At 46.4% G+C, this 19,851-nt stretch overlaps 1 protein-coding gene across 2 annotated transcripts in view; it reads right to left on the reverse strand.

The window, feature by feature from the left end:
• The window catches only part of ERMP1 (endoplasmic reticulum metallopeptidase 1), a 689,629-nt gene that overhangs the window by 32,153 nt on the left and 637,625 nt on the right, over positions 1-19,851 (reverse strand). For both annotated transcript variants that reach the window (XM_078675921.1, XM_078675920.1), the window contains one exon: positions 1,932-2,095. In XM_078675921.1, coding sequence (XP_078532047.1) covers positions 1,932-2,095 — 164 coding nt within the window. The remainder of the gene's footprint in view (positions 1-1,931; positions 2,096-19,851) is intronic.

Below are 19,851 nucleotides of genomic sequence, written 5' to 3' on the forward strand. Positions count from 1 at the left end.
ATTTTGGAATTTCGTTTACATTCTAGAGGTTGCCTTAGTTTTAAAATGTGGTGTAGCAAACTTTTTGCATGTGGGTGCTTGTATCAAAGTAACCCTTTTTCCTAACACCCTAGTAGACCATGTTGAAAAAAAAATGAGACCTCTGTATTTTGAAACAACCTTTTCAAAACAAATTTCCTAAAAATATTGGTTGTATGCTAGGTAAGTGGTTCTTAGCCTTTTGACTTCTGTGAACTCCCACAAAAATCACTACTGGAAACCGGGGACTGCGTGAAGTTCATTATTGGAAGCGGGAGACCCCCGACCTAAGCAATTTCAAAAATTTGAACATTAAAACAATACACAAATACAAAACCAAAATAAGTATTGTAAACAAGTGCTCAAATATTTTGTTTAATTCACACTCAAAGAAAATATTTTTACATTTCCAATTTTGCTTCTTTATTTTTACATAATCACAGACTCCCTGAGTAGGCCTTGAGGAACCTCAGGGGTCCTTGGACAACAGGTTAAGAACCACTGCGCTAGCCCATGAATCATTCTAAAACCTTCTTGTTTGCAGAGCAAGCCTGACCCTTCGCAGTGGTATTTTGACGGGTTATAGGACCTGCCCCCAACTTATATTTTCTACAAATAAGACCACAAATTTTGCAGCTCGATACCATGCGTTTTGAAAGCCGTTCAAATATTCCAGGGATGCACTTTTACATAGCCTATTATCCTTAAAAGCCTCAACCTTCACATTTGTACCTTCCACTTCCTTTTATTTTCCTACCTGACCTTTTTGTCATGTAACATGACGGATACCTTTGTGGAAGCAGAAGAACAGGAAAAGGTAATATTATACAGATTTTCCCATCATAGGTCTTGCACTGCAGATCTATCTCCTAGGTTACCTGCTCAGACAGCACAGCTTTGTTACACCCATCTATCTTATATGAATTCTACACATATGCCAACAAACAAATATCGTTAATATCTACCCTACTACAAATGTGTGCACTTAGTCCTAACACTTGTAGACACACAAATATCTCTCCATACTTATAAATATCTAATCACACCTTTTGACTCTTGCTTCGAACCTCACCTATACAGGTGGTACCTGCTTTTCCTCTGCTGCCTGGTTTCACTGGTTTGGGTGTAGATAAGGAGACAGTCACATAGCACCAGGCCTGCTCCGGTGTTAAGTAAACAGTAACTAACGCATCCCCCCCACCCATGCAGATTTAGTGCTCTGCTTATTTGGAGGCTCAGGTGACAAAACTGCTGCTCTCTCTCATGGATTACAAGACATTAGCACCTATTCAGTGGTGTGAGTGTTAGAGTGCTACAGGAATAGACATGAAAAAGAAAAGCAATGACAAGCAGCTTTCTTTTGTACAATCCCTTCCAAATTGTAACCCTGCTCTTCCACTAACTGACAGAATCAAAGAGGCAATTCCCAATGAGGTCTGAACATCGGACATAGGAACGGGTTTCCATTCTGTTGGTAAGGGCAGCCAATTGCTATCAGTGCTGGTAAAGCTGCTGTCCTTGTCCTTTTCCGGACATTACTGGTATGTAAACTCCAGTCACCAAAACTGCAGTGTGCACATAAAAGCATGAAGTTGGTTCAGACCATCAGCATACTTACTTATAGTGAAACTATTTCAACTGGTGCAACTGACACACAAAGCCCAAAGTGGCAGTTTGCACCGAAGGCACAAAGGGTTTCCCAAACACATATTCAAAGAATTTATTTTTCAGTAAATGTATACTTTTAAATTCCATTTCTGAATTTACTTTTCCGAGACCAATGTCAGTACACAGATTCCTGTGCCTTTAACCTCACCCAAGAGCAAGGATACATGAACCACCAGAGATAATCAGTTAAACTGAGCAAAACGTTCTGCTTGGTGGGAAATGTTAACAAAATCAAGAATAGTCACCTTTACTTCAATCCAAAAATGCCAGGTAGGTGCTTGTAATCCATGGGAGTAAAACACAAAATAGTCTCCCCCTGCGCCTTCAACAGGAATTCCGTCTCCCAGAGACCATGTCGCCAAGGAGGATCCATTGTGTGGGCGGAGATATAAAGTCATATGGCTAGGACCTAAAATAAAATAAAAAAACATTAAAGAGGGAGTTCATTCAATCTGTACATCACAGCTGCACAATAAAACCCAGCTGACAAAATTAGGGCATGCTCTAATCAATGTGGTTTTCTGAACAAACAGATGCTTCTGCCTGGTGAGAAAGTCTTCAGGGAGTGAAAATAATATTTTGAATAATGCAATTGCATATTACAGCATAAATTAATCTGGGGACTGAAGATGGCAGGGTTTCCCATAACTCTAATACATCAACATGTAATTTTAAACAGCGATAATGTCGGTTTAATTACACAAATATAATGAATATGGTAATCAATATAATACTATTGTAGTGTTTCAGTTGATCTAAACTTACTTAAGACAACAACACCTTTTCCAAACATAATAAAGGTTCACAATTGTGGATATTCAAAGTAAATCCACATAATATGGCAATACCAAATTTCAAGCAAAAATCCCTTAACATAGTAAAACATTTATTTCTTAAACTGCCATCAAATAGCCCAATGGTTTCAGAGTGGTAAATTGTGTGAGTAGAAGGGTCTGGCCTCTGCCATTTATTGTGGAGCCTGCCTCCATTGCTGATCTACAGGGATCCCTTGTTGGTGATCTCAACAATTTACAAAGTATTATGTTTTGTAATGAACACTTTAACAGTCAACAGAAAAAGGTGAAAGATGTTTCTTCAACAGTCTTCGTGGATTGGCCAGGAATCACAGTGTCTCTAACTGTAACAGACTTCCCACTTAATGACCCCAGGTGTCAAGGCAAGACTGACAAGTCTCTGTGAAGGGCCTAGGTGGAGGACAGCCTAGATTAGGGTTGCACAATTCCATTTTGAAACATGAATTATTTATGACATATTAGGTACTTTTTCATTAATTTACAGGAAGATGAAATAGTTGGACAGGAAAGCCTTAGGAACTAAGAGGTATTCGTGTGAGTGAAACCCACAGGATTGGAGTAAAAACCTCAGGAGGGAGGCATTGCCGCCACAGTGCATAATATAGAATCTTGGATGAATACCTTGAAAGAGGTATGCTTCTGCAGGCATTAATGGGAGGTGTTCTAATTGAAAGGGCTGAGCCCGGGTACCAGCATTACCATACTTTCAGTCCTCCCTCCTAGGTATCTTGCAGGGAAGGGTCATCTGAAACAACTTTTACCTTTTACACTCCCACCTCACTTCTCTCCACACCATGGTGATGAGATGGAGCACAAGGCTACAGAATACTTAAGTGTTGCTCTTGGATGAGAGTGAGGCATTAGTAAGAATAATGGGATCTAAAGAATCAAAATTGAATACAATCCTCCTAGAGGAACTCCGGTCAACGTTAAGTACCACCAATATGGTAGAAGCATATGCACAGTTATAGCAGATTTTGTGCACGAATGGTGATAAAAAAAAACCATCCATTCCAGAGGAAGGTGCCTCTAAACCGTAATGCTTAAATAACATTAAGAAAAGCCAGAAGGCTCCAAAACAATAAGCCCACCTCAGAACAATGGGTGGCTTTCCTGAAGCTGGGACGAAGAAGCCACAAAACAATGACAGAAATCTCAGAAGAGATGCCTTAAGGGCACACAAGAGAAACTGAGACACCAAATCAGTCATATGAGGGAAAGTGAGCTTTTGATTCCACTGCACCACCTCCCAAATATCTTTTTCAGCAAATGCTTAACCATAGCCTGGAGGAAACCGAGAGCAGAGAAGGATTTACTGTATAATTTAGGTTTTCTGATTCTGATGAGATTCCCGATGCATTCCATTGATTGCAAATGGAAAAGGTGCAGCACTGGCCAATGAGCAGGTTAAAGGGGTGCAAGTAGGATCAGACCAGTTAGGGTGGAAACAAGTGCACGCAGTGGACAGGAGCATGGCATGAAGTGGCACAACTTACTGTGTGGAAACACGAGGATTGGATTCAAATCTGCCATGCCAACTCCCCATTTACCACCATCACTGACAATATTGATTGACACTTCCTCTCTCCTAAAGACATGGCTGTAGGAGTTGGACATGGAGTCCTACTATAAACTAAGATATTCTGCGAGTGACTGTCGAGCAAAGGTCAACGTATGGCCCAATCCGGTAGATGAGCATGACCCTCTCACGATAATCAGAATGACAACTCTGATAACCTCCCATTTTTAGCTTGAAATGCTGCTACCCTTGCAACAGTATCCCGAAGCTGGCAGATTGGCGGGGGTAGTAGGGTGCGTCAAGGTACCATTCATGTCCTTTGAGCTCCAGCTGGTCTTCTGATCATCACTAGACAATTCCCTAAAATCTGAGAATATCCCCAGAAATTCAGGGAAGAACTAAAAACTGTTTGTGAATACTACAAGCCTGTATGGGCTGAGGAGACTGAATTGTTATGCTTTATACTTGGAGAATTCAGAGGCTAGTTGTTGATCAGAACCAACTGGTCACAACAATCACCTAGGGATAACAGTGCTGCTAGAGATGTTTCGTTGAATGATTACTGTCCTACTAAATCTCACCGGACCAAAATTGACAATGGTAAATATAGCAAAGGAGAAACCCCTGCTCAGTTCTTAGACCACTAGTGAGATGTTTTTACTGTCATTCTGATATTGTGAAGGCTGTACAAACAACTCAAGAGGTAGTTGGCGTTGCTTTTGTTCAGGAATTGTTACCACAGATACAAGAACAATTGAGATCGATATGCATTGGTTGGCAAAACTAAAACTTGTCTATAACTGTCAGTAATGTAAATAATACAAAATCTAAACGAAAATGGTTACAAATGCAATCCTTTCAGGAGACAGTCATAGGTCGTGCTAATAGAGAACTGAGCGGGCCTGTGTGCTCAGTATACAGGGAGGCAGAGGAGTAGAGAGGTGCCAGGTAAGGGAATGACTTACCCCTCTTGGTAAATCCTAATGTTTCAATTTTGGACAATGGACACAAGATGACTTTTTTGTGTATTCTTTCATCCTCTGACCAGAAAAGGACTTGTGTACAATGTGACATCAACAGAAAATACACTTCCTATCTTACTGATGCTGGTGTTAGTCGGCGGCCTACTCTAAAACTCTAAGAGTTTCCTTCTCTTCTTGTCTAGGGCAAACTGATTGACGCAGTTCGCATTTCTAACACGAGTTCATCACCTGGTTACCAATCCTGTGTCTGTTTCTTTCAGTGCGATTATTACAGACACGTGATTTCCTATTGAGTCCCACCTCCTGGGCAAACTTAGTGGGAAGGGACCTTTTGTGTAAACTGAATTCTACTGTGTATTGTACTAGTGATGGGATCTAGTTGGATTATCCAATTGAAAATGGTGTTTCCGCTGTTTTATATGAGGACTGCTCATCTAATGGCCATGAAACAGTGAATGCTTCCTCTCAAACCACCTCTGATCATTGCTTCTAACCTCTTTCCTTTTTGCGTTCTTCACACAATTTGTTAAGCCAGCGTTTCCCAAATAGTGGCTTGTGACCCACTAGTCAGTGGGTCACCAAAAGATTTCTGGTGGATTATGAGAGAGCAATAAATAAGATGCTTTTACATTTTGTTTCTATCTTGTCACATTTACTGTGCTCGACAGAGGTCAAATGTCAGGCTATGACTTCTGGGAAATTGTTGACAACTTGCTGCTTACTTTTTTAATATAGGGATTAGTGTTTACTTTTCTTTTTATGACTGCAAAGTGAGACAAGTTTGTAAAGTGAACTATGTGAAAATCTTGCAGGAGTACATGGAATGTGAAAGGAAAGGCTACAGGATGGCATTTTTTTGTGACCGAAAATGTAGATGAGCTCTACACACATTCAAGAATATAACGGTTAGGAAAGCAAAAATGAAGGGCTTTGTTTTTGCAATTCTGAAGTGTGATTGAAACAAAGATTTTAATAAGCCAATCGAGGGCTGAGCTACAGATGCCCAATGATCTTAAGGTTTCCACTAACATGGTGCACTGTCGAATGCTGCGCTCTGTTCAAGCAGTATAAGGGCCACCGTGTCTCCAGCATCCCGATGACGAAGCAGTCTTTCCGTAACCCCAAGGAGCGTAGTTGCAGTTGAAAAACCAACTCTGAAGCCTGATTGAGATGTGTGAAGGAAGTTTTGTGACTCTACAAAGCTGGACAGCTGTGCATAGATGTGCTTTCTAAAATTGGTAACATAGAAATAGGCCGCTAATTAGAAGGCAAATCGGGATCCGCGTTGGCCTTCTTCAGAAGGGGAGCTCCATAGCATGCTTCCACTCCGGTGGAACTTTAGCTTCCGGTAAGGAGGCATTCAGAAGTTCCATAATAACATGCAAAGATGGGGGCTCCAGTTGCTTGAGCACAGCGATAGGGAGTCGGCCCCTGGGCGATCCTGATATAACGCGGTGTAGGAGACATTTAAAAGAGAATGTTTAATAGGGGCCATATGGCCAGTTTGTTTATGGGTACATAAGGCGCCCTATCCTGGTCAAGGTGGGTATTGTTAACTGAAAACAGTGTAAATGCTGACTGTGGGGGATTTGTAGTTTGCAATGAAGGAGGACTGTTGTGCTGTAAACTCACTATTTCTGAGTATATTTTATCTACTTTCTGGAGAAAGGAATTAGCCAAATCTTGGCATTGCCAGTTGTTTAGTGAAGGGGGCATAGATTGAGTTTCGGAGCCTGAAAGCTCCTTGACCATGCTGAATAGTGTTTTGGAGCATTTCAGAGCACCAGAAATAGTTGCGGAAACATGCTCTGCACGAGCAGATCTGCAAAGATTAGGTTATTCCTTTTTTTGCCCTTTTATATGAATAGTTCCTCCTTTAGTGCCTTTCCAGCGCCATACATTTGGCCTTCTCTATTTTGAGTTCTTCAGTGAAACAGGGCGCTGGAGGACGAGGATTGTAGTATCAACTGCATTGAGAAGCCACTTTTGTAAAGTACCCGAGAGAGTGCCCACCATTTTTTTTAGAGATGCGTATGTTAGAGGATAAAATCTTATTTAACACTATCACATCTAGCTTTTTCCAGTTTCTTGTAGGTTCCTAATGATAGGGTTAGCACCCCAGAGCTTGCTGGAGATTCCAGATTAAAGCCCGTTGAATTCCAGATGAAAGCCCAGATGTTAAAGCTAGGTGGATTGCGAACATTGGTCATTATAAAAATTGGGGCGTTGTTCTAAAACATTTGGGAAGCACTGATTTAGGCTGTATTTTAACTGTGGACCCCATCAAGATCTGTTTGATCGAACTGAAATAACTTTGCCACATACCACAATATCTGTAACACCCAGTGATGGGCGAAGGGATCTTCCCAGTTAGTTACAGGTGTTCTGTTAAAGTGAAACGTTTTAATCCCCACCATTAACATCTGTAGGACCCCATGCTACACTACACTAATGGGGATATTCTCAAGAACCTGTGATAACCATCGTAAAATTAACTTAATGCAACTTTCAACATCGCAGTCTATTGCAGGCAAAAAAAACCCGCTGTGTTAAAGTATTCACAACACGGAGGCACCATGCGATAGGCCCCCGACAACGCATCAAATGTCCGCGATAAAGTCAAAGCGAAGCCCCCAAAATGCGAAACACAAACGCAAAAAAAGTTGAGATGAGACCAATCGCGACACAAAAAGCAGCGGCAGGCCTGCAAATCCCACAAGTCTGGCGGGAAAATGCACTATAATAGCAAACCAGAAAACACAATACAAACTGCGTAGCAACATGTATGCACCCTGACTGAGTGCAGAGGTGAACGTGAACCCTGCAAGCCCCAGAGACCACCAGCAAGGAACAACAGGCTCGGGGAAGGCTAAGGAGAAGAGGGAGAGGAAGACGGGGTACAGTCTGCAGGAAAACCAGATCAGTGTCACGGAGGTGACAGAACACTACCATTAACTGACCCACAATAGGACTACCGTGAATGCATTTGGAGCGTTGAGGAGGTCAATGGAGGAGGCCAAGAGGCGCTGGCATGATGTGAAAACCAAACCAAGCACAAACCCGCTCCTAACAGGAAGGCAGCAACGGTGACAGGAGGTAGGAGTCCTGCGCCACAGGAGGAGCTGGAGGAAATGGGGGCCACAGTCAACAGTGTGGAGACAGTGCAAGGAGGTTGGAGTACAGACACAATTTGTTAGGACCTGACAACATCAACAGGGTGAGTAACGACCAGGCCCTGGGGGTCCGGGGGTAGATGGGCACAATGGCACACATGCACAACGATGTGTAGCACACAGCAAACCCACAATGACCCTGGATCATGTTCCTGATCCACGTAGCACACTGCAGCAAACACACATAGAAATCACAGCACATCCCACGTCAATATGGTACAAAGTGCAACACCAACACTGCAGAACAGGGGACACAACTGGGAACGCTCATGCGCAGAAATACGCCAATCACATTGAACAGAGCAGGAAACTGTGAGATGCATATGTACGTGTGCAACCTTACATCCGCCACTTAGTCCAAATGTCCACTGTCCCCATCAAATTGCCAGCACCGCCCAAACAGACACAATGTACATTGTCACACTCTACATGTCAACAAGAACAATGCACCAACATAAATGTCAACACAATGTCAACATGCATCTTCCCTTCACATTGCAGAGGGGCAAACAACACCTCCAGCAGAGCAGACCAGACAACCCATCAGTGATTCTGGAGAAGACCACCACACCTTCAACACCGACGCCCTACAACAGCTCATGGACATCTTAGGCAACCCACCTCCAGGAGCAGGGCAGCTAAGCTACATAGAGGAGACCCCAGCCCTTGCACAAACCACAAAGCAGGATGCATCCGCAACCACGGCTGGCTCCCAACACGTCACCGAGGCACACATCGCATTTCAATGCCAGGTGTCAGAATGCCAAAAGGAGGTGTCCGAAAAGGCGTGGGTGGGGTCAGAGCTCACGGAAGCCAAACTACATCACATACAGGGTGTCTAAGTCCCATCAGGGACCACCGACACCCCACAAAGGAGACCCACACTGGGACAGTCACATGCATTTGCACATTTCCTGTACTGAACCACGCCCAGAGCCCCAGAATTACCATTCACACACCCATGCTGGTCCTCCATACGATGGCCTAGTACACCCCTCTTACATATTGAGCGGCTGACGACAAAGCTACATCTCCAAGCTCTAACCCGCTGCCTGCGATGACATGGTTTGCGTTTGCTGTACACAGCACAATGTAATGCTGTAGGGCCCGGGGCCCTCACGCACACATCATGACCACACGGACACATGCAGATAGTTTGTGGAACTGGCTACGGGCCCATGCACCCTGCCCCTTTGTTGGCAGGGTCACATGTACAGTGACGCCTGTGCTAGATGTGTGTGGGGTGAGTGTAAGCCAGCCCTCACGGAGTTGTTTGTGCTGGCAATAAATACAACAGTGAACACTATGAAAACGGAAACAGAAAACACCAGCATTACAGAGACAACTGCGGAGCATCATGGAGGTAGCCGGAGCAAGTACAGAGGTCACCCAATGAGCAAACAGAAGTGTCCGTGAGTTGCAGTGCACTAAGGTTGGGGCACTAGAGCGAAGCACGCTCATGCAAAGAAAATGTCTAGGATTGGGTTCCTTTGGGATATTACTGATGCAGCTGCAGTGGGGGTGTCACACCTGCATCATCGTCCCAGGTCTCCCACACTGCCAGAGGTGAAATTGCTGCGTGAGCTCTCCACAGCACATAACCAAAACAGAAATGGACGAGGATTTGTGTTGCACTGAGTTAGTGGCAACCTTGAGAGCTGAGCAGGGGATCAGGCATATGATGGCATCCACAACAGGTGTGAGCAACTCCATCAGTCTGCCAGTACAACTGTTTCGACACTGGCAGTTGGAGGTGGTCCTGGCGGTGGTGGCGTGTGCCTCCTGCGATGATGCGACGTCCGGGCCGGTCAGGACTATTTGATGTGTGTGCCCTGGTGGACCACAGTTGAGGCCGGAGGCAGCGGACAGCGCATGTCCACAAACACATGGCGTTGATGACCCAAGGCCATCGTCTCAGAGGCCATCCAATATCTCAGAAGAAAGGGTCCCTGACCTGAGCTGCACAGAGTTAGTGGCCCCGGATGCACAGCAGCCGGCACAGGCACCACGCTACAGGACAGTGCCTTGCGGTGCACTAAGGCAGGGCCACACTGACTGAGCGGGTCCCCGTCGATGTCCAAGGGGAATGTGGCGGAGGGCTGCAGGGGACAGTGGAGGGTGTCCCCCAAGGTATGATGCAGAGGGCAGAAGCCGTCCGGAAGCAGCAAATGGAGGAGTGGAATGCTACAGCCTTGTTTTCACCACCATTTAGGTATCAACTACATGAGGATGAAGACAACCCCCAGTCCATAGGCTCAGATGCCACCAAAGTTCAACCAGAGAGTGTCCATGAATGCCGATGAACAGACTTAGTTGCACTAAGAGGGACTGAGAGGGGATGCAGTCTGCGATGATGCCGGTACAATGTTATGAACTCGGCCATTGCTAAATCAAGACTCAGTTCCAACTGTGTGACCCACTCGACCGCAGTGTGGGCCGAAGGTGTTGCCCGCAAGGGGCCACAGTCACGTGTGGTTGTAATGCTATCCACAGATTTGGTGTCACTACATTAAAGGGAGTCTAGTGATTTGAACTCTGCATTAACATGTGTACTCGGCCATTGCATGATCAAGACTCAGTCCCAAATGTGTGACCTACTCGACCGCAGTGTAGGTCGGAGGCAGAGGTCAGCAGTGGGCCACAGCCACGTGTGGTTGTAATGCTATGCACAGACTTGGTGGGACCACATCGAAGGGAGTATAGTGACATAAAATCTACCATAAATAATGTTCTCGAGGAGGGCGTGATGGTCATAGCAGGTTGCCACGGTCGCGTGCCTCGGGCTTGGAGCTGAACTGGCTCGTGGTGGGCCCTCTTCTACACACTGCAGGTGAGCAGTGAGGCCTGGGTGCACAGGGACGGGCAAGTCGGGTTCGGGAACCAGGAGCCTGGGGTGCAGCAAGAGAACAGTATCGCAGGCTACACCGCTCACGGTGACGGCCTTCTGGCGGGCTGAGGGGCGCCGCCCTGTCAGACGTTGGGCATTCTGGAAGAGGACTACGCCCAGAGCTACGTGCTTTTTATTCACACCCCTACGCTGGCCTGGCGTACGCCGGGCCAGCCCACCCCGCTCACGCCTACGGGGGGTACGTAACAAGCTACATTTCCGCGAACTTCCCCAGTGGCTGGGGTAAAATGTAGCATCCACTACACTCCATACACCAGATGTGTATGTCGACATGGATATGTGTGTGGTCTGCATGCTGCAGTCCAGCCATCACATCCACGCCACACGTGGCATTGTTCACATTCACATTCATGGGTCATTTGCCTCCTTCGCACATGCCTGGTTCCAACCTCTCCTCACATCCTGCTATTGTGTGGCTGAGGTACCATGCCATTGATGGCTTATGTACATGGCTGGTCCAGGTTCCCACAGTAAGTTGTGCTGTTGTGCTGTTGTGCTTGGTGGGTGGGCATGTTGTATGTGAGTTTGTAATGTGTGCATTCCCAGTGTTGTGTGTTTCATGATTGTGGAGTTGAGGTGTGTGGTGTGTTCATTTGGTACTTACCAACGAGCAGTGCATTTTCTTAGGTGCCATCCTGGTAGCTCTGGTTGCTGATGGACTGTTGGTTGATGTAGGGATCATGCACACTGCAAGGGTGGTTATCGTCAACGTTGGTGGAGATTTCCCGGGGCACCGCTATTGCCTGCACATTGATGGAATACGTGTGCTTTATGTTGCGGTTATTATTTGCAGTGTTGCCAGGGGGCACCAGGAGGACGTGTGCAGTCAATTGCCCCAAAACGTGCGGGAAGCCAGCTATGGCGTAGACGCCTTGCTTGGTCTCCGGCTGTTTCGGCGCAGTGTGGGGGAAGTATAGGTAGTAGGTACCAAGGTGATGAGGTCATCCACAACCGTTGTGAGGAACTTGGATTGGGCTGGCTGTGGGACTCCTCAGACTTTGGCAGTTGTTGATTAGAAGGTACCAGAGGCCAACAGATGCAGCACGGCCAGCAGCTTTGTCTGAGATGGGATGCTGGTTGTCCGCTGTGTTGGTACCGTCAGCCTGTGGGCAATGATGTCCACGATGCGGAGGATGGTTGTCTTTTTGGGCTTGTAGTGGGCAACGACATTCTCTGGTGTTGGGCCCGTGAGGTTGGAGCGTTTCCTGAAGGTCTGCTGTTTTTGTCTGTGCTGCCTCAGTGTTGGTAGGGGGTCCTTGGGGTGGTGGTGGGTTTTGTTGCCCTCTTGGGTGTCCGGCCTGCATGCTCAGTGGCTCCATGGCATCTGTTGCCCTTCAGGTGTGGCTCTGGCCGTGGCTCACTTTTCTGTTGCGGGCTGTGGTCAGACTTTACACCAGATCAGAGCAGGTGTTCATTTCATGCAGCTAACGTGCCTGATCGCATGTTTTGTGATCTTACCGCCGATCTGGCTGGTCGTTGAGAATGTTGCGGCTTTATGCACGGGAACGCCTACTCTGCATCTCATTAGCGATAGTTGCCGGGGTCATTTGTGGCGGTGTTTTTTGCGGCTGCTATCACAAGTAAACTGGTGATATGGGCTGTTAGAACCAGCTTGTGAATGGGGTGATAGTTTTATCGCAACTTTGGCTGCGATAAACTGCAGATAACTCGGCGATAGCTCCTTGAGAATATGCCCCTAAGACAGGTAAGGAAATGTATAACTTTGTAAAGGAGCTCTGTGCCATTAATAATGTTGTCTTATAAGGTTTTCCTGTTGAGCCGAACCCAGCTTCAATTCGGTCAAGTATTCTATAGTAATAATAATACTCAGATTTTGAATAGCACGGCTAATCACCCGTGAGGGTATTCAGGCGCATTTCCTAGGCACGGGGAGAAGTGATTTGCCCAGAATCACAGGATGATGAGCCAGCACCTAGATTCAAACCTTGATGCCCAGTTCCAAAATCGGCAGCTCTGACCGTTAAGACACACCCTTACCCCTCCATGAACTGCCTTGTGGTTTACTGCTGTTGAGAAGATTTTAGCCTTCATCCCTATACACCCTAAAAGTCAATTGCTTTTTTTTTAGTCTCAAATGATGTGGATTCTGCTTTGACGGCGATATACAGTCACCTTCAATCTATACACAAGCGCTTAATAAAGATTTAGACACACTAGTCTTCCCAGATGGAACAAATTTTCGTACCGTCTTTAAAGCATGCATTGTCTTCTGCTGCTGCGATAGGTTTACTCAAACATACCAAACCTTTCAGGAGTGTTGCCATGAGAGGACAGATTTTGCATCCATAGTATTAATAGAAGACCATGGCGATGGAAAGAAATGGGAAGCTTATTATTCTTCTGCTCTTGATGCTGTAGCAGCAGATCTGCCTCTGTGCTTTCGCTCCATTGCGGAAGACGTCCACTTTGTCGAAGTGTCTGAAAGCATTGTTATTGCATCATGGGAGAGGTGTGGCGCCACGGCCAGGGCGACTGACGCTGAAATCTGGGGATCACGGTTCGGTGGCAGCGCCGGTGGCAGGTTAGCCCAGCACCATGTGACTCTGGGCAATAGCTTGCTTAATCTTCCCGACGGCCCCCAGCGCCTAGAGACCCTAACGGGTGATTGTGCGCTTTACAAATACGGATTATATATATATTATGATGTGGCAGAACTGTTAATGACTGAAACTCAGAAAATTTCAACACCCAATGATTTAAGTATGAATCACTACTGCACCTTACTTCCCATATCACTTTGTTATAATGTCCTGTGTTAAATCCAGACTCCCCGTTTCCCACTTCACCAGACAGGGAACAGCTTGATTGTATTCTCAACACTGCCCACCTCAGAAAGCTCCATATTGATCTTACCATACACTCTTGCCTAATTATGCTGTTATACATTATGTTGGTCATTCCCGCCTCAAACCAATTATGAAGCATAATTGTTTGCCAATTACACTATTTGCACCCTAAAAGTATTCTGTCTAAGTGGCTGAACGAATTGCTCTTAGGTTTACTTGTATTTTTTGTATCGAGAAAACGAACTTTATTTACAGATCCAATGAATACATTTGAGGTTCCACTCGATTTTGGGCTCCTCTGGATGCAAAGGGCTTTCTTCACATCTGCTAAAACCCTGATCAGAACTTGGTCTTATGTAAAAGGGTTGCTTCATGCCCTCCATTTGCCATAAAAGGTAGCTTTTACTAACTATGCTACATACCAATATGCCCAAGATGAGTTTCCAACAGGAAAACTTTTGCTGACAGTACTAATAAAAATGCTGTTTCATCCACTGAATCTGATGTATCCTGACTGTTGAATGACCGTACGGCTGTTGGAGACTTCTCGATGGGTTGTGGTATGAAAAACAATGATTTAATGGCAGCTCCCAAAATTTGGCCTGGATCATATATTGCACAAGACAGTCAAGATGGCATATGTGCTATACGCACCCATTGGTTGGCGCCTTTATCCCTCCCCTTGGAGAGCTTTTTGTAGATATAATAGATGTCATCCAAATACCCCAATGCGGTTCACGCCTTATGTCCTGCTCTGCATATTTTCTGGATGGATGGAAGCCTACCTCTATACCCATGCTGATGCTATTTCTTTAGCCAAGAAGACTGTACCAAAGTTCGGAATCCTCCTCAAAATCAGAATCGAAAAAAGTAACTCATTTTGTGCTTCTGCAAAAGTTGAAAGGTTAACAGAACATTAAAAAATAAAATGTCTACGATATGAAATTAGACAGGCCTTATGTCAATCCAAGCCACACCTAGCAAAAAACCTAAATTTAGCACCTATGGGATTGATTATTCCCACCACCTCTCCAGTGTCTCCAGCTTTACTTAATTTGCACTGGTTTGATGATGTGGCACTAGAATATTGCAGACAACTCATTCACTCTCAATAGCTTTGATTCTCTGGTTAAGGCAGCACTGCCCACCAGCCTGACCAAAATTTGCCAAGTGCCATTATCGGCAGCTTGGCTACTGTATACACATTAATATCCACCAAGACAAGTAACTGAGCGACCTGTTCAAAGCCCTGCACATTGTTACCAATGCTGTCAAGTGTTAAGGTCTGCCAGTCTGATCCACTCTTTGCACTGCAAATGGACCATATGGGCAGGAAATGCTGGACCAACTGGCAGAAGTGCTCTTGGTCCAACAAACACATCATTAAGCAGACCCCCCCCAGGATATAGCGGCAATTGATTAGCAAATTTAGAGGCACAAAAATGGAAATTTAGCGGCACAAATATGGAAATTTAGCGGCAATTTTGCGGCATTTTATTTGGCCATTTTTCCTACAACAAACACAGATATTAGATTTTTTTATTATTTAACAACATGAAGCTATGTATATTTGGTTTATTTACAATGTGGACACTTTGTTTCCCTCGAAAAGCAAAAGACTGCCCGTCAGCAGCCCAGGGCAGCAAAACCGCATTTTCCTTACGCTCTTGCTTAACCAGTTTATCCTTCTCTCTCTGTTGCTTGTCCTGCTCCTTCTACTGGGATTCCTCTCGAAGGGATTCTTTTTCCAACCTCCTTGCACAGAGGACGTCTTCCACATTTGTATTTTTAAAGAGATTTTTCCAAAGGGATGGCCACAGTGGCAGCTGCTCCTTTCTCTTCATCCGCTTCATCCTCTTCATCAGTTATGTTGGCGTACTGTGCCAAGACAGCAGCCTTCCTCTGTTTCTCTTCCTCTGAAATTTCCTTCGGTTTCACTACAATCTGGGCCTGCTTCTCCATCATGCTTGCAATTGCTTTGATCTCATCTTCTTTCTTCTCCTGAGATTGTGATGATTTTTCAGCTTCACACCATTTTGTGAAAAATTCTTGACAAACATCGTCTAAGGAAACTTCCTCCAAGAAGGCACCCAGAATGCGCTGCAATGCATCAAGCCTGTCCTCGTCGCTCTACTCCTCCCGCAGCAGGCCCTGAATATAGGCCGTGTACACAGCGCTATCTATCTCCAGCGCGTCTAGCCTCCGTCCCAGCCACTCCTGGAAGCCAGACGACTCCATTCCACACTGGGACAGTGCTCTGACTGCCGGCCAGCCTCGCCGCCCTTGCAGTGGATGACCTGTTGATAGCCACTGGAGCTGTATTACGCACTGAACTGTACAAAGCCTATGCTTGGAGCTGTGGATGGCATGCTCCTCTAATCTACAGGGAACAGGAAGGATCCTGTGGGATGTAAGTAGCCGTGAGTCTGGGGATTTTGTGAGCTGCAAGATGCTGAGAGCTGTGGGTTGGTAGGAACTGCATGCTGTGTGAGATCAATGATGTTGGTGCTGTTGTGATGTAGTACTCGGAGCTGTAGGAAGCTGCGAACTACAGGATGCCTGGATTGCTGTGAGGTGCTGTGGGTGTTTGCATTCCGTGAGCTGTAGCGTGCTGTGGACTGCATGTTCTGTCAGCTGTGGGATTCCGAGAGCTGTGTCTGCCGGCGCTCAGAGGGCTTTGAGCAGGCGGATGCTGCGAGCTGCAGGATGTTGACGTTCTGAGCAGCAGGATCAGATGTCAGTATCCCTGTACCTCCGTATGATCTCCCCTCTCCCCGGGCTGACACGAAATCCCTTCAGACAACTCTCAAGACACCAAAGAGCAGGAGATCAGAGGCACCCCAAGGTGCACCGCCCCCTCCAACAGCGAATTGTTAATTGTCTCCAGCCGAGAAAAATTAATCTGAGGGAATGATCGCCCACAGCGACGCCCCTCACTGCTCTGTCTTTCTGACAGCTGACCCCCCTATCACCGTCTGTATCCTCAAACTCTGTCATAGATAACTCTGTCCACCACACATCCCTGCACTGCATCGCACCTCCACGCCCACTCTACACGGTACAGCTCTCGTTTCCAGATGTGCATCTGTCACAGCTCCCTGCTGCCTTCACGGGTCTCGGTTCCAGCGCACATCCCCGCACTGCATTGCACCTCCACGCCCACTCTACACTGCACAGCTATCGTTTCCAGAATACGGTGGCCAACATGGCATGGGTGCAAATTCAAGACGGTAAGGTTAAACATTCAGGACAGAGGGTCAAAATTCAGGACAAAATGACATCAAGACATTTATAGAGCGCACTACTCACCCGTAGGGTCTCAAGGCGCTAGGAGGGGGGGGGGGGGGGGGGGGGGGGGTGCCGTTACTGCTCGAACAGCCAGGTCTTGAGCTTCTTCCTGAAGGAGAGGTGGTCTTGGGTCAGGCGCAGGTCGGTTGGGAGGGAGTTCCAGGTCTTGGCGGCTAGGTAGGAGAAGGACCTTCCACCTGTTGTCGCTCTTCGGATGCGGGGGACGGCGGCGAGGGCGTGGCTGGTTGATCTGAGGTGGCGCTTGGGAGCGTAGAAGTTGATTCGGTTGTTGAGGTAGCTCGGGCCTTGGTCGTGTAGGGCTTTGTGTGCGTGGGTGAGGAGGCGGAAGGTGATTCTTTTGTTGACGGGGAGCCAGTGCAGGTCTCTCAGATGTCCGGAGATGTGGCTGTTTCGTGGGATGTCGAGGATGAGTCTGGCTGAGGCGTTCTGGATCCGCTGGAGTCTCTTCTGGAGCTTGGCGGTGGTTCCGGCGTAGAGGGTGTTGCCGTAGTCCAGACGGCTGGTGACGAGGGCCTGGGTGACAGTCTTCCTGGTCTCGGTGGGGATCCACCAGAAGATCTTCCATAGCATGCGCAGGATGTTGAAGCACGACGAGGAGACGGCGTTGACTTGTCTGGTCATGGAGAGGGAGGAGTCCAGGATGAAGCCCAGGTTGCGTGCATGGTCCGTCGGTTTGGGTGCGGTGCCCAGGGCGGGGGGCCACCAGGAGTCGTCCCAGGCGGAGGGCGAGGAGCCCAGGATGAGGACCTCCGTCTTGTCTGAGTTCAGTTTCAGACGGCTGGTCGTAATCCACTCGGCTACATCTCTCATCCCTTCGTGTAGGTTGGCTCTGGCGGTGTCGTTGGTCAGGGAGAGGATTAGCTGTGTGAATAAATGTACTTTTTCCAGACCCATCATAGGAAGTTGCGCGATAGTATACATCCAAGTGTCTCAGGTTTGTGGTTTCTTTTACCACAGAGGTAGTATTTCAGTAGGAAATACAAGTAACTCGAGGCATCTGGAAATGCCTCAGATGCAGGCCTGAGCAAACAGCACTCATCTGATTTAATAACCCAAAGTCATTCAAAAGAAGTAACCACTGACTTTTTTGGGCCCATGGGACAAAATTATATCTTATCGGTGCGAAGGAATATTTTTTCAGATTTCCTTCGATGTTGTCCTTAATGTAGCATCTCAGATCATGTTCCAATACCAGTTCTAAACATTTTTTCGACATTTGACAATGGCTGCAATACAATGGAATCTTTCATGCACATGTCGAAGAAAATCATGCCGGTTGCCAAATTACCGTGCAAACCAGCTCATTTACTTTGCCAAAAATGGGAGGGTATTTTGGCACACCTCATTTATCCCCTAGGAAATCGCCAACAGAGGTCCTTTTTGGATCACCGGCAAAGAATCAGATCATCCAAACATCTGGGGACCGAGATGAGCTTCTGATTAGCTTTTCATACAATATTTCAAAGGGAAACCGAATCACCACTCCAGAGGTCGCGAGCATCTTACTCCCAGTATGTGCAATGCACAAACAGGAAGAAGCGGGGGATAACTGATTCATTTTCAGACCCCCCAGGATATAGCGGCATGCATTATCTTTTGTAAAAATGCTGCGATTTCTACAAAAGTGCCGATTTCGCGGGCACTTTTGTAAAAATCGGGGCATTTTTACAAAAGTGCCGATTCCGCGACAAACCGCGAAATCGCGAAATCCTGGAGGGTCTGATTAAGGCACTGCAAGGATGCAGCCTCTACTCCCGCTCAGACCTACGGCCTGTGACATAAGAAATGCGTTACTTACCTGTAACTGCAGTTATCCAGTATTGGTATCTTTCATAGATTCACATGCCTGAATCATTCCCCGTCGTCGGGGTGGGATGCCCCAGTACATAAAAAGAGTAATGTCAAAGACATATACATACAAATAGGCCAAAGGCCTCTCATTAGTAACATATCCATGTCCTTTTGTAAAAAGGACCAAACTTTGGCCAAGAGCCAATCAGATATCACCACCCTCTAGAACCTTCCTGGAAGGAGCCCTAGTCCCTCAGATTTTCATAAGCACAGTGCTAAGTAGTACCTACTGAGAGAACCAAGGTGAGCCCTTCCAGGGGAGGTGGGTGGGTTGCATGTGAATCTATGAAAGATACCAATACTGGATAACTGCAGTTACAGGTAAGTAACGCATTTCTTATCCAGTATTAGGGGTATCTTTCATAGATTCACATGCCTGAATCAGAGTAGCAAGCAATCACCAGCACATTTCGTATGGTACAACATGTAAAATCACTCGATATTAGAATACCAATTGTGAAATATAACAAGTACCAAAATACCATATAAAAGAGAAATGTGCGAGTAGACAGTAGGAAGGTGGGATGAAAGAGAGAAGGCTCACCTCTAGTGAAATAGATGACGGAGCACAGCTTGTGCTACTGCTGCATCTTTCATAAGTTCAGTATCCAAGCAGCCTAGTGAACTTATGTGGTGTCTTCCATGTCGCCGCTCTGTATATGTCGATAATGGGCACTCCTGCAAAGAGCGCCACTGAAGTGGAGACAGCTCTGGTTGAATGAGCCCGAACTTTAGAATGCAGAGGATGACCTGCCTGTTGATGGCAGAAAGTAATGGCTGCAGAGATCCAACGAGAAATG

The sequence above is a fragment of the Lissotriton helveticus genome, chromosome 2_1 (assembly GCF_964261635.1).
Source record: "Lissotriton helveticus chromosome 2_1, aLisHel1.1, whole genome shotgun sequence".
Taxonomy (NCBI): Eukaryota; Metazoa; Chordata; class Amphibia; order Caudata; family Salamandridae; genus Lissotriton; species Lissotriton helveticus.